Below are 12,933 nucleotides of genomic sequence, written 5' to 3' on the forward strand. Positions count from 1 at the left end.
CTCTCTCTCTCTCTCTCTCTCTCTCTCTCTCTCTCTCTCTCTCTCTCCACACACTTACTCTTCTGTCATTCTGTTATACCCTTAATAATTTTTTTGTGAAGTAGCTGATTATTTTTATAAGGTATTGTTAGAAATAGGCAGATGTCGTCAGGTAAAATACACCATTTGAATGCCACATTGGAAGACTGGATTTGTGAAGATATCGGAGATTGCAAAGGGCTCAGATGTGGGCAAAGAAGAAGACTCACAGGCAATTGGCAGAGAGTATGTAGAGTTTCTATGGAATCTGGGGAGGTCATTTGTGGTGGAGAAATCAGGGTCTAAGTGTGGTTATGAGGCAGGTTGCCATAGAAACTGTTTGAAGTGAGAGATGACTGAGTTAAAAGCTTCATTTGCTGTTAGGGTGCCTTCACACTTTAGTAAGGATGGTGTAAAACACAAATAAGATAGATGATAGTCCTTTGGCAGTTAGGACCTGGGTGTTTTTTCCCTGCTTGAAGTTGATTCAATGTGTAAGTAAATGGTTGCTAGAGTCAGACTTCTCACCCAAGTGTACCTGTGAATGTCTTGAAAGTTAGATTATTATTCACTTTCCCCCATTGCTATTTATACTAGTAAAGTTTTATCCATAGAAACAACTAAGGCAAACACACACACACATGTGCACACACACACGTACATACACACACACACGCACATGTACGCACACACACATGCACACACACACACTGGCTAAAGTAAGAGTGTAGGCTATGACAGCCTTGAGAATGTTGGCTTAACTAATTTTCTGAAGAAGGCAACTAAACATACAAGTGATAGGTAAAAGCAGAAAAAAGACATATTCAATGTCACTATGTTGGCAAGAGGAATAAAGATGTCCAGTGTGCATTTCAAATTTATTGTGGATTTTTGCAGCAGCAGCAGCAGAGGCTCAGTGGATGCTTTAAGACAGAGTTTCTCTGTGTAGCCCTGGCTGTCCTGGTACTCTCTCTGGGGACCAGGCTGGCCTCTAATTCACAGAGATCTGCCTTCCTCTGTTTTGTGTGTGCTGGGATTAAAGTTGTATGCCACAACAGCACCTGTGTGATCTTAATAAGAGATTTATACTTAAAACCAAGACAATCATTATTCATAGCTAAGCACCTCTGCTTATCATCATTGTCTGAGTTTGTCTCTCTTGCACAGTGACCAGAAAATTTGTCATAGTTATGTAAAACCTCTTTCAAAGAGAAAAGTTTCCAGTCTGGCTGAAAAGGGGCTTCAGCTGTCTCCTTCTCCAAGCCTGAGATTCCTGTAAGAGTTTCAGTTTCTTAGAGTCTATTACTTAAATAGTTCTGAGGCCAAAGGAAGGAATATAATTTTCTCTTTAATCCCACATTCCCAACAGGACGGTCACATATACACAACACAGACTGAGGCTGTGATTTCTTATAATGAGTTGGTGCAATGGATTGTGGCCTCTGGAAAGTGTGGAGAATGGCTCTTTCTTAACTAGATACCTCAAAAACCCAAGAGGTTATAAGCAAGTAAAGAAAGTCAATGATATCACTAAATGTGACACTGAAAATCTAGAGAACCTGGCAAACTGAACTGCTAGAGTACTTCCTACCTGATGGCTAGAAAAGAAGAGCCATCTCTAATCAAGCAGGAAAATTGTGTGGCAGTGGTCTGTTCAGGCAACTTAGGCTCAGTCGAGTAATTGGCCTTGAGCCCTGGAGCCTCAGTGGGCAGTTTCTGCTTGCAGGGTGTGGAAGTAACTTGACTATAACTCCTGAGTCTTTGGCTCCTGTTTCAGTCACAACCCCTCACTACTGCCCTTCGCAGGAGATGTGTGCCCTATCAGGCAGACAATGCCCCAAGTTCCCATTATTCTAGCTGTTCCCTACTCCTAGTCAACTGACCACAGCCAGGCATGCCTGGCCCCAAAGACAGATAGCCATGCCCCATACAACAAAAGGAACATTTTGCTCCCCTCCTGCCTCTCTTGCTTCTTTTCTATGCTCTCTTGCTCTTGCTCTCTTGCCCTCTTCCTCCCTCTCTTGCTCTCTCTCGCTCTTTGTCTCCCTTCTTCCTCTCTTTCCTGCTCTTTGTTCTCTTTTCTTGCCTTCTTGCTTTCTTTCTCTCCTTTCTCTTCTCTTCTCTTCTCTTTCCTCTACTTTCCTTCTCTCTACTTTACTGGCCAATTTTCTCTTTCCTATAATAAAATAACTCATTTATACATTGCCTCCTTTTTGACTAATTTGCCCCAGCACAGGTCATCAGCTACAGAGAGAGAGACCTAGGGTGTAGCAGCGGGCTGCCTATGGTACAACATGGTTGGAATTGCCTCCTGCCTATGCTTTGTGTCCTTAAGGAACACTAAATGGATTAGATGCTGCTCAACCTCACTGGGAAGAGAAACCTTCTTGACTCTGCTGTCTGGTTCCTATCCAAACAGGACATGTGGAACCAGAAATAATATTTAATCTGATCATCTTTGATCCATGTTGTCTTGCTAAGTCATTGACACTATAAAATGACACTTTCACCTGCAGAATTCCTGCTTGAATACTACTCTACTATATTGTAAACTAAAAATTTCATGTTTTAAGTAAGTTTAAATTCTTTGTGTTGGGCCTCAGTTACTGCTATCTTGGATTGCATGTATGATCTTATCTGAAAGGCTGTTTTAGGGGTTGAGGAAGATCAAGGTTTGAGAGAAAGGTAATGAGATTGGTTCCTCTCCAGTACAAGACACTTATTAATCTCAAGGATACTACATTGATGGGTTCAGAAGAGATTTTGTTCTCAATAGACAAAGAAGGATTCTTCCTATAGATGTCTAATGGTAGAGGCCCCATTCTACAATTAATGAGTAGCCCATAGTACTGTATGCACTCACACTAAGGTTGCTTCTGAATTCAAAATAGAAATTGAAATATGGAGAGTTCTATCTTTTGCAACTATGAGTTGCATCGCTGGGTTACAGAGGGTATGCCCATCTGCAAGTATAGGGAGGCTACTCAGAAAAAAGTATGTTGCTTCTCTTGCAGAGGACTCAAGTTCAGTTCCCTCTGCCTATATCAGGCAGCTTAAAATCACTTGTAACAGATTGTAACTGTGGACATGTCCAGAGATCTTCAAGGATAGCTTCCTTTACACAGACCATCCCATACCCACATACATACATTCACACACACAGATACATAAGTGCAGCCTTTTCTATATCTACAATGTTACATATATGTAAGTTTTAAAGGCTTACCATTTGGCATTGGATAGCCAATTAATTAATAAGCTCCTCTCTGATATTTTTTCTCCCATGTTCAGCATTTCTCAGTTGCCTTAATATCTTTGTGTAGAATTGATGCCTACTGGACTTTCTCCTGTGTACATTCGTATGATTATTGTTATTGTTGTTGCTTAGCTTGTGTCAGAGCAGTCATCCTGTTGACTTTATGGGTGTAGTTTCTGACTTTTTGAGATAGGGTTTCTCTGTGTAGCTCTGACTGTCCTGGAACTCACTCTGTAGACCCAGCTGGCCTCGAACTAAGAAATCTACCTGCCTCTGCCTCCCAAGTGCTGAGATTAAAGGCATGCACCACCCCTCCTTGGCTGCTTCTGACATTTCTATGAGACGTAATCTCACAGCAAACTCCCAGTCCTTGAGCTTTTTTTATAACCTTTCTTCCCCATCTTCCAAAACATTCCCAGAGCCTTAGGTGTGGGAGTTGTGTTGAAGATGTTATCAATTGGGACAGAGCTCTACAACCCCACATTTTGATTGGGTACTGTTTTCTGTAAAGGTACCTGTCTCTTATAAAGAGGAGTTTTATCGATGTACTAGAGCCCTACACTTATCTGTGAATATGAGGACAAATATTTAAAACATACTTAAGGATTGTGTGATCTTAGTAAACAGTGGTTGTAGGTTCTTCTCTAAGATCCATGACTCCACTAGCCCTTGATAGTTGGCTAGGTTTCTAGTACCAGACATGATTTCCATCCTTTTAATCTGGTTTTAAGTCTAGCTAGAGACTTGTTGCCTACCACTAAAGTATGGCTGTTACTACTCTACCCTCAGGGTTATTGTATCATACTGGTTGTTAATGTGGTTCATAGGCATCATAGTTTAATAGGACTGTTGGTTGCTACCCTTCTTTGGAAGGGACCTTCTGATAGTAAGAAAGCTAGTGATCAGTGAGGGGCATTAGCTTAGTTCTAGCTCATGGGCCTCTGAGCCCCGTTTTAGAAGTGTCAGGTATCTTCAACAATAGGGGCTTAGCCTCTACCTCAGAAGTTTTGTTTTGACAGCAAAGAGAAGTATAATACAACTAAGTGGTTAACATTATTAACTTGCCAGGATCTGGATCCCTATAGGAGATAAGCATCAAGGCATGCCTACACAGAATTAGCTTAGATAGGTCATCTAAAGTGGGAAGACCCACTATGAATGTGGGTAGTATTCTGAGCTGAGTCTTGGGCTTAATAAAATGGAGAGAGTAAGCTGAGCAGCAATATTCATCTGTGTCTCTTCATGACTGTGAACTCCATGTAACCAGCTGCCTTAAGTTCCTGCCAACATGTGTACCTCATGGGATGCCACGTGTTTCCTGCCATGATGTGCTATATCTCCCTGAACTGTTAGCTGAAATAAACTCTTTATCCTTTAAATTGCTTATTGTCAGATGTTTGACAACAGCAACAAGAAAGTAACTAATACAAACAAACATGTGTATCAGTGAATGTTCACACCCTATCATTCTAAAACGCAAAGGAATTTCCTCCTATGCATATCAGTTGTATGTAGTGGTAGCTCCCTGGTTATCAAAATGGCTAGGACTCATTTGACCTGAACTGTAGGTTTGAAATCTGTAAGTGAAGGCACCTTTTTAGATCTCAATTGCATTGCATTTGTCTCCTTCCGATCTCCAAAGCCCTACTCCTTCCACAAAGCTTCAAATTTTGGGTCCAGTATAATGCTAGAGAAAATTTGTTAATACATGCAATGATAGTAACATCAGGACAAGGAGAAAAGGACATCTACAACCAGCTCTTAGTCTCTGTGTGGAATATCTGTGACTTTACTGGTTTCACAGTAAGCACTGGCATAGTTGGCATAGTCCTTCATACAATGGGATGCGTTCCTACCAAAGTGTTTCAGAAAACCTAAGAGGCAAATTGATACATGAGATAATGTGCAGTTGTTTGTACATTAAAACATCAGCTTTCTAAACAATGGAAGCAGCACAGGTGACAGCAACTGAATATTGGATTTGATCTCCACAACCAACGTGACATGTAGACTTGATTCTGGCTTACTTTAAGAAGAGGTGTGAGTGTGTGTGTGTGTGTGTGTGTGTGTGTGTGTGTGTGTGTGTGTGAATGCATTTTAAGTGGAGGCATAAAGGCAACCTTGTGCAGAATTCAGGAAGCATGTATAAGCATTTGGTCTTTTCCCTAAAATGGCACTCCGTGTTTCTTGATGAATATCGCCTTTAATCATCTATCCTCTGTGAGAATATTTTCTAAAGAGAGGAAAAACGTCTATCTAATCACAACCAGTGACTCATGGGGGAACATGCTCAGGCAGCCTTACTGCAGAGTGAATAGTGAATGATTACAAATGCATGAGCATGGCTGGAAATTCAATTTGGTCTGGTTATTTGTTTGCATGAACATACAATTATCACAAACAAGTATAGTTGAGACCTGTATGTGTTTTGTGTATGCGCTTTCTGGATATGTGGAAATATATGGATATACCTGTGTATATGAAGGCCGAGGTCACCAAAAACTCTCTACCCCAGTCCTTATCACCTTAAATTTTCAGACAAAGTTTCTCACTGAACCTGGACCTCATCAATTTAGTTAAATTGACCGTCTGCTCAACAATGATCCAGAAGTATCCGTCTGCTTCTTCTGGTATTACAAGTGCATACTTCCATATTCACTTTTATATTTGGGTCTTCGGGAAGTGAATTCAGATCAGTAGTCTTACATAGCAAGTAACTTATCCAACGAATCCAAGGCTTGTGGATGTCTCTCCTATAAAGTGCTGCTGTAAGTTAGACTTCTGGCTTCCTGATCTACACAAAGTGTCTCCTTCTGACACTTGGACCCTGGGTAGAAACTGTATTCAGGTAACTGCATTGAAGCATGGTGGGTTTTCACCAGTGGTGTTGTCTTGAAAAGAGACTCAGAGAAATTGAGACTTATCACGGACAAGCTCCTATTCAATAGCTTTGGAAGGAGACATCTGCAAGGGATGTGAACTGTGGAAGTATTGCATGAGATCAGCAGAGGGGCACTTATTGCTGTGATGACTTTTAAGAGTGAGGTAGTGCAAATGAAGATATGACATGTTTTGTTGTATAGTTTGTCAGTCATCTAAACACCAAATGACTTTCACAAATGAACCCTGTGCTCTGTTAAAAGAGTAGTCCACTCATTCTTCTATACTCCTCTATATAAAAGGCCAATATGTGGGGCTAGAAATTATAAATGTTTTCATTAATTAAGAACAACTTCCTGATGCGGTCAGTATTTTGTAGGTCTTGAATATACAGGGGTTCATTTCAAACCCATTTATACAAATAGTAATTTTCTTACCCTAATGCCGACTTCAGTCAAACCTGGTTCATTTTTTGGGTTGTTTCATGCACCCCAAGCTGGCCTCAAAGTCATTAAGTACCCAAGGTAACTCTAACCTTCTCCTTCTTCTACCTCCTGAAGGTTGAGAACAGGCATGTAATGCCATGCCTAGTTTATATGCTGCTGGAGACTTATTAGTGGCTTTGTGTATGCTAGGCAAGCCCTCAACCACCTGGGCTACATCTTCAACTAATGTAAGACACTCTTAATATTCCTCAAGGTTCAGATTTCTCCTGCACTCCTATACTTCCTTCTCCCCACCCCTGCCAAGCTATTCTTCTTCAGGAGCCAGGGTCAATCTCTAGCACATTCAGTATTATAACAATATTTTCCTATGTATATTGCTTTCAATGCTATTCCAGAGTTTGGAACAGAATTGACTTACCATCTGGCTCTCCTCAGAGAGTTAATGTAATTATTTTTATATCTTTGGTTCCTTAGAACATGTTGACTTTTTCTTGCCCTCTTCCTTAGACTCTCAGACAGCCTTTATAGATAGCGTTGGGATCTTAAAACCTGAATAGAAAAAGTTGATCTGAGTAACGTTGGCATATTATGATTGTGAAGCTGAATGTGGAATAATTCTGAAATTAAGATCAGTGCTGGGTAGTTGTTTATACAAACTATCATGCGCAGAATAGGAAATGGCTTTTATATGGTTTTTTTTTTTTTTATTGTTTTTCAGGGCAATGTCACTTTTTCCTGCTCAGAACCACAAATTATTCCCATCACATTTGTCAACGCCAGGAGCAGTTATTTGATGCTGCCTGGCACCCCCCAAATTGATGGTCTGTCAGTGAGTTTCCAGTTTCGGACGTGGAATGAAGATGGTCTGCTTCTGTCCACAGAGCTGTCTGGAGGCTCAGGGACCCTGCTGCTCATCCTGGAGGGAGGGGCTCTGAGGCTCCTGATTAAGAAAGTGGCAGGACATGGAACTGAAATCCTCACAGGTAATAACTCTGCTGACTTCTCTGCCATCACCCCTCCCCTCTCCTCTCCTCTTCTCTCCTTTCCTCTTCTTTCTCTTCCTTGTCTGCCTTACTGTCTTCTTCCCATCATCTTCCCGCTCCATTCCCAAGCCCCCCCCCTTTTCTCATTTCCTTTGTTGATGATGGTTTCTTCATTTATCTCTACTAAGGTTGAGATTCTGCTTAAAACATTCCAAGTCATACACAGGGACGAAGGGTGAATGATGGTTGAAAGTATACTATAAATATAAAGAAGCTTGCCCTCCCTCACATGCAGTAATTAGACAACATAAAGAATTAAGTCTGAATTAACCATGTGTAATTCAACACATCTCTCATTGCTTCACTATAGAAAAATCAGAAAAGTGGGAGTTACATTTTGCATCCAGAAGTATTTAACACATTTTATTCCATCTGTAGAGTAGCCTGATTACTCCTACATAGAGATGAGAAATCACATCATGTGTCACCTTTACCTTGGTTGCCCCAGCAAAAGGGTGTTTTTCAAACTTTGCACATTAGGAAATGAAGGGTTACAGAAATGTCTATATAACCACAAGTTCCAAAATGAGAGAGCTGAAAATTCAGTTGGCATTTTTCTGGCTTCCATGTCATATTTTTTACCATATCATGGATTTTTTATAATCATTATGTTCTAGTTCATTAATTGGTGAGCTTTAATGATTTTATTTCTTAAGTACGCTTTAAAGGTACTAAGGATATACTGTTATATGTGGCTTTGGCATATGGTAAAACTTTTCTAAATTGTCCTGAGTTGGCTGAAGTCTGAGAAACAGTGTGTGTGTGTGTGTGTGTGTGGTGTGTGTCTGTGTGTGTGTGTGTGTGTGTGTGTGTGTGTCTGTGTGTCTGTGTGTCTGTGTGTGTGTGTATGTGGTACATGATTCATGTCTGTGGATATATGCTCACTGAGGCCAGAAGAGGACATTTTAGTTAGAGTTGCAGGTAGTTGTAAGCTATACCACATGGGTGTGAGGAACTGAATTTGGGTCCTCTGGAGAAAACGCCAGTGCTCCATGTTACTATGTTGTCTGCGGAGCCTCCAAGCTGGATTTCTTAAATTTGGAAGAGGAGAACTTTTCTCTACTTTCTCCATTGGCTCCAATGGCAATCTTGTGGATATCTACTGTCCATCAAGTACCATTATGTTTTCTTAGACGGCAAATGCTGAATGTGATTGGGCTATGTTTCTAAGCTTGGGGTGAGGTGTGTAGATCAGTCAACAACCCCTGTGAGAAATCTGAAGGTAAATAATCCAAGTCAAATCTTTTATTGCAGTGCAGTAAACTATCATCCAGCACAGATTTTACTACAATGTATTATTCTCTGTTTAAATGACTTTATTCACTCATTGGCACATGAATTTTATTACTCACATAGACTAGTTAAAATTAAGTTAATGTGAATAAATATTATCATTATCATAGTCACAATCTAGTTAGGCCATAGGAAAGTCTCAAACATATATTTGTATGGGAAGCATAGCTGGAGGTCATTCCATGTCTCATTCTACAACTCTCCATGTTATTATTTTGAGATAGGGCCTCTCACTGGAACTTCATTGAAGAATTTATTTCAGCTCACAGCTCGAAGGCACAGTACTATTGACAGGAACTTGAGGTAGCTAGTGAGTCATGTGGCATCTGCAGTCCAGAAACATAGAAAAATTAATATTTTGCTCAGTCTATTAAGTCCAGAACCTTAGCCAGTGGAATGGTGCTACCCACACGGAGGTTTGGTCTTCTGACCTCAATTAACTCAGTGCGGAAACTCTCTCACAGACATGGTCTGAGTTGTTTCTAATCCTTTCAAATTTTTAATCAGTAATAACTGTGATGATACTCAAAATATAAGCCATAGACTTTTTGTAACCTAATTTTGCCCATGGCAACCTATTACTTCTGCCATATTGTTTGCGTTAGATGCCAAGAAAGAAGACTTACTCATGCTTACATGTATTAATTTGACAATCTTGTCTCAATAAAGAAGTATAAGTCATTGGAGATCAGCTCAGAGTCTATTAGAGGAACAATAGAGAAAAATATTACTTTCCACCCTTTAGAGACAGATCAGTCGGAAAAGTGTTTTTTTGTTTAAAACCCAAGGATCTGAGTTTGATCCCAAGACACCATAAAAAGCTGGCCACAGTGCCATACACCTTTAAGCCCAGCCTAAAGAGAGAGTTTGGGGACAGGTGGGTCCTTGGAGCTTACTGGCCAGTTAGCCTAGCTTAATCAGTAAGTGCTAGACCAGTGAGAAATTTTGTCTCTGAGGAGGTAGATTATGTTTCTTTAGGGTAGTACTTAAGGCTGTCTTCTGGTTTCCGTGCACGTGCGCCCTTCTCTCACACAGACACACATATTAACAATCATAAAATTTCTTTCTAAAACTATGACAGCCATCAAAAAGAATAAATACTTGAAGCACTTAGCATAGTGTTTAGAAACTGATTGATAAATGCCCATTACCCCCATACTGAATCAATCAGGACCTTTAGCTAGAAGTGTCTCATTCCATAGGGTTGTAAAAGCTGTCAACAGATCTGTGTAGTCAGCAGAGATTATTGCTAATAGAAGTGAGTTAATCACATTGAGTGATAATATTTTTCATGTTCACAGTTATAAAATTTAAGTAATGATCCTCCTTATTTGGAGACTATGTGAGTTGGCACTAATTGGTAAGATGTTTGAGCACAGAAATCTGTAGGCTTGGGCCACAAAGACAGTTTTACTATAAATACAGGCCTTGGCAGTTCTCTGCTCTAAAGAACCTAGGAGCTGCTTTTATTATTAAGAGCATGCCAGTCCATTATTACACACTTTCCATTGGGAAAGGCTGGTATAAGGAGTGCCAGTTTACCCAAGTCATAAGGGAAAAATTTCAATATATCTTTCAAATTCTATACCAAGTGGAGGGAAGTTAAGTGATTGGCTGACCAGGTGATGGTTGTGTCAGAAGGCTAACCTTTTTCAAGAGGAAGAGAAGATTTTCCTATACTTCAGAAAACTTGAATCTCTTAATGCATATCTCAAATGGACTAATTTCTTTGTTCTCACATTTTCTACCCAGAAAGGGTGAGAGGGCTAAAAAAGCCAAAACAAACACTAGAATTTTTTTTACTTAAATGTCTATACAAACTTATTTTGAAAATAATTGAGATATTAATTATATATAAATAATTATATATAAATAAATTAGTACACAAATAAATGGCAATTGTCTCAGTAACCTGTGTTACTGAGAATGTATATGTGCATGCCTATATATTCCATGTTTACATGTGCCTTTACATATACACTGTAATCAGAGGGATGGAGGGCATCTGCTTTATCATTCTCTGCTTTATTCCACCAAGAGAGGATCTCTCAGTAAACCTGGAACTAAGCTGGCATCCATAAAGAGGATCCTCCTCTCTCTACCTTTCATACAGTTGGGGTTACAGATCCCCATGTGGCCACATATGGCCTTTGATGTGCTCCAGATTCCATATCAGGTCCTCATGCATACTCAGGCTTCTTATATAGTAAGCCATCTCTTCAGAAATCTTTAAGGGCCAGCAAGTCTCCCCATGACACGTGTTGTGTCTTGAAAAGCAGAGTATAACACTGTGTATTGATTGCTCAGAATATCCAGATTTCAGGGATAGGTCCAGGTTTCAGTGTATTTTGTTCACAAATGTTTTTCTCAGTGGGTTCAATCTCAAAGTAAGTGGACCTCACATAAGATGGCAGGAGAGTCCACTATAATTTTACACACATCTAATCTACATTCACTGAGTTTGTTTAAGTATAATATATATGCATATTAATATATTAATATATGATTAGTGAGAATTTTCTACATGACATGTATTATGCTAGTATTATGTATGTGGTATACACATGTGAAATGCAAGAGTGGACATTAAGTGTCTATTTCTGTTGCTCTTCATCTTTATGTTTGTTTGTGTGTTTCTTTGTTTTTGTTTTTTTTTTTTTTTTTTTTTTTTTTTTTTTTTGAGGCAAGATATTGAATTGTACCTGGAGATCACTGGTTTGGCTATACTGGCCAGTGAACTCCAGGACCCACCTGTCTGCAGTGCTGGTTTTATAGGGCTGGGCTGGCAAGCTCAGATTTTACATGTGTTTTGGAACTCTGAACTCAAGCCTTTATGTGACCACAGCAGGTACTTTGCCCACTGATCCATCAAAAGGCTCTTATAGATTTTGATTATTTTATTCCTAATTGCTCTTCAGAGGGATTATTATCCATGATGAGAACTAAAGTCCTGAGATGAGGATCTATCTCAGGAAGGGTAAACCCTCTTTCAGAGACTGTATCCCTTACTATATAGTCCTTTCCATTACAGACACTTAAACCTGTGCTACATTCGGAAACTAAGAAACAGCATAGGAACCAAGAACACATTCAAAGAATTACAGTCCAGAGTGAAATTGCCTGAGTCTGTTTAGAAGCTAGAAAGTCCATGTAGGTTAAGCTCATTGGAGTAAAAGAGACTTGGTCTTCTTATTTTCCATATTCCTGACTCACTGCCCTTTACTAAGACCCACAGACATACAGGTACTGTGGAGGAAGTGAGATCTCAGCACATCTTCTTCTAGGAGTACACATCATTGCCCTTTATTTCCTCTTTCTTTTTTTCTTCTCATGCACTCTTCTCTTCCCTCCTCTACCCTCTACTTCTCTATTTGTGCTTTGTTTCTCCACCCATTTTTCTTCCTTTCACTTTCCTACCTCCATCTCTCTGCATTCCTTCCTTCTTCCCTCTTTTCTTTATTTTTCTCTTCCTCTATTCCCTCCCCTTCTCTCTTCTTTCTCCCTCCCCTCCATCCCTCTGTTCTTTCTTTTTCTTTCCTTTCTGCTTTTCTGACTTTTCACTCTCTCTTTCTTTCTTTCTTTCTTTCTTTCTTTCTTTCTTTCTTTCTTTCTTTCTTTCTTTCTTTCTATCATTCTGTCTTTCAAGATAGCCCAGCTAGACTTGAATTATGATTTTTTTCATCATTTCTCCTTATGTATGTGTGACTCCATGATTATGGTCTCTGTATTCACGTGCAATACTGCAGGCATGTGTGTACTATAATATATGTGTTCAAGTCAGAGGACTATTGGGTTTTAATGCTTGCCTCTGCCATGTTTGAGATGGGATCTTCTTACTGTCTGTTGTGCATGCAAGTCTAGCTTACACACAAGTTTCCAAAAATCTTCTCATTACCTCCACCAAATTTGTTCCTAGAGTGCTAGGGTTACTGAGAATGTTGCTATGTCTAGATTTATGAAGTCTCTGGGGATCTGAAATTAGGACCCCATACATGTA

The 12,933-nt window shown here is 39.7% G+C and overlaps 1 protein-coding gene across 5 annotated transcripts in view; it reads left to right on the plus strand.

Moving 5' to 3' along the window:
• The window catches only part of Cntnap5 (contactin associated protein family member 5), a 910,241-nt gene that overhangs the window by 462,717 nt on the left and 434,591 nt on the right, over positions 1–12,933 (plus strand). For all 5 annotated transcript variants that reach the window (XM_031380047.1, XM_031380056.1, XM_031380065.1 and 2 more), the window contains one exon: positions 7,319–7,583. In XM_031380047.1, the coding sequence (XP_031235907.1) occupies positions 7,319–7,583 (265 nt within the window). The remainder of the gene's footprint in view (positions 1–7,318; positions 7,584–12,933) is intronic.

Source organism: Mastomys coucha, unplaced genomic scaffold (genome assembly GCF_008632895.1).
Source record: "Mastomys coucha isolate ucsf_1 unplaced genomic scaffold, UCSF_Mcou_1 pScaffold1, whole genome shotgun sequence".
NCBI classification, from domain to species: domain Eukaryota; kingdom Metazoa; phylum Chordata; class Mammalia; order Rodentia; family Muridae; genus Mastomys; species Mastomys coucha.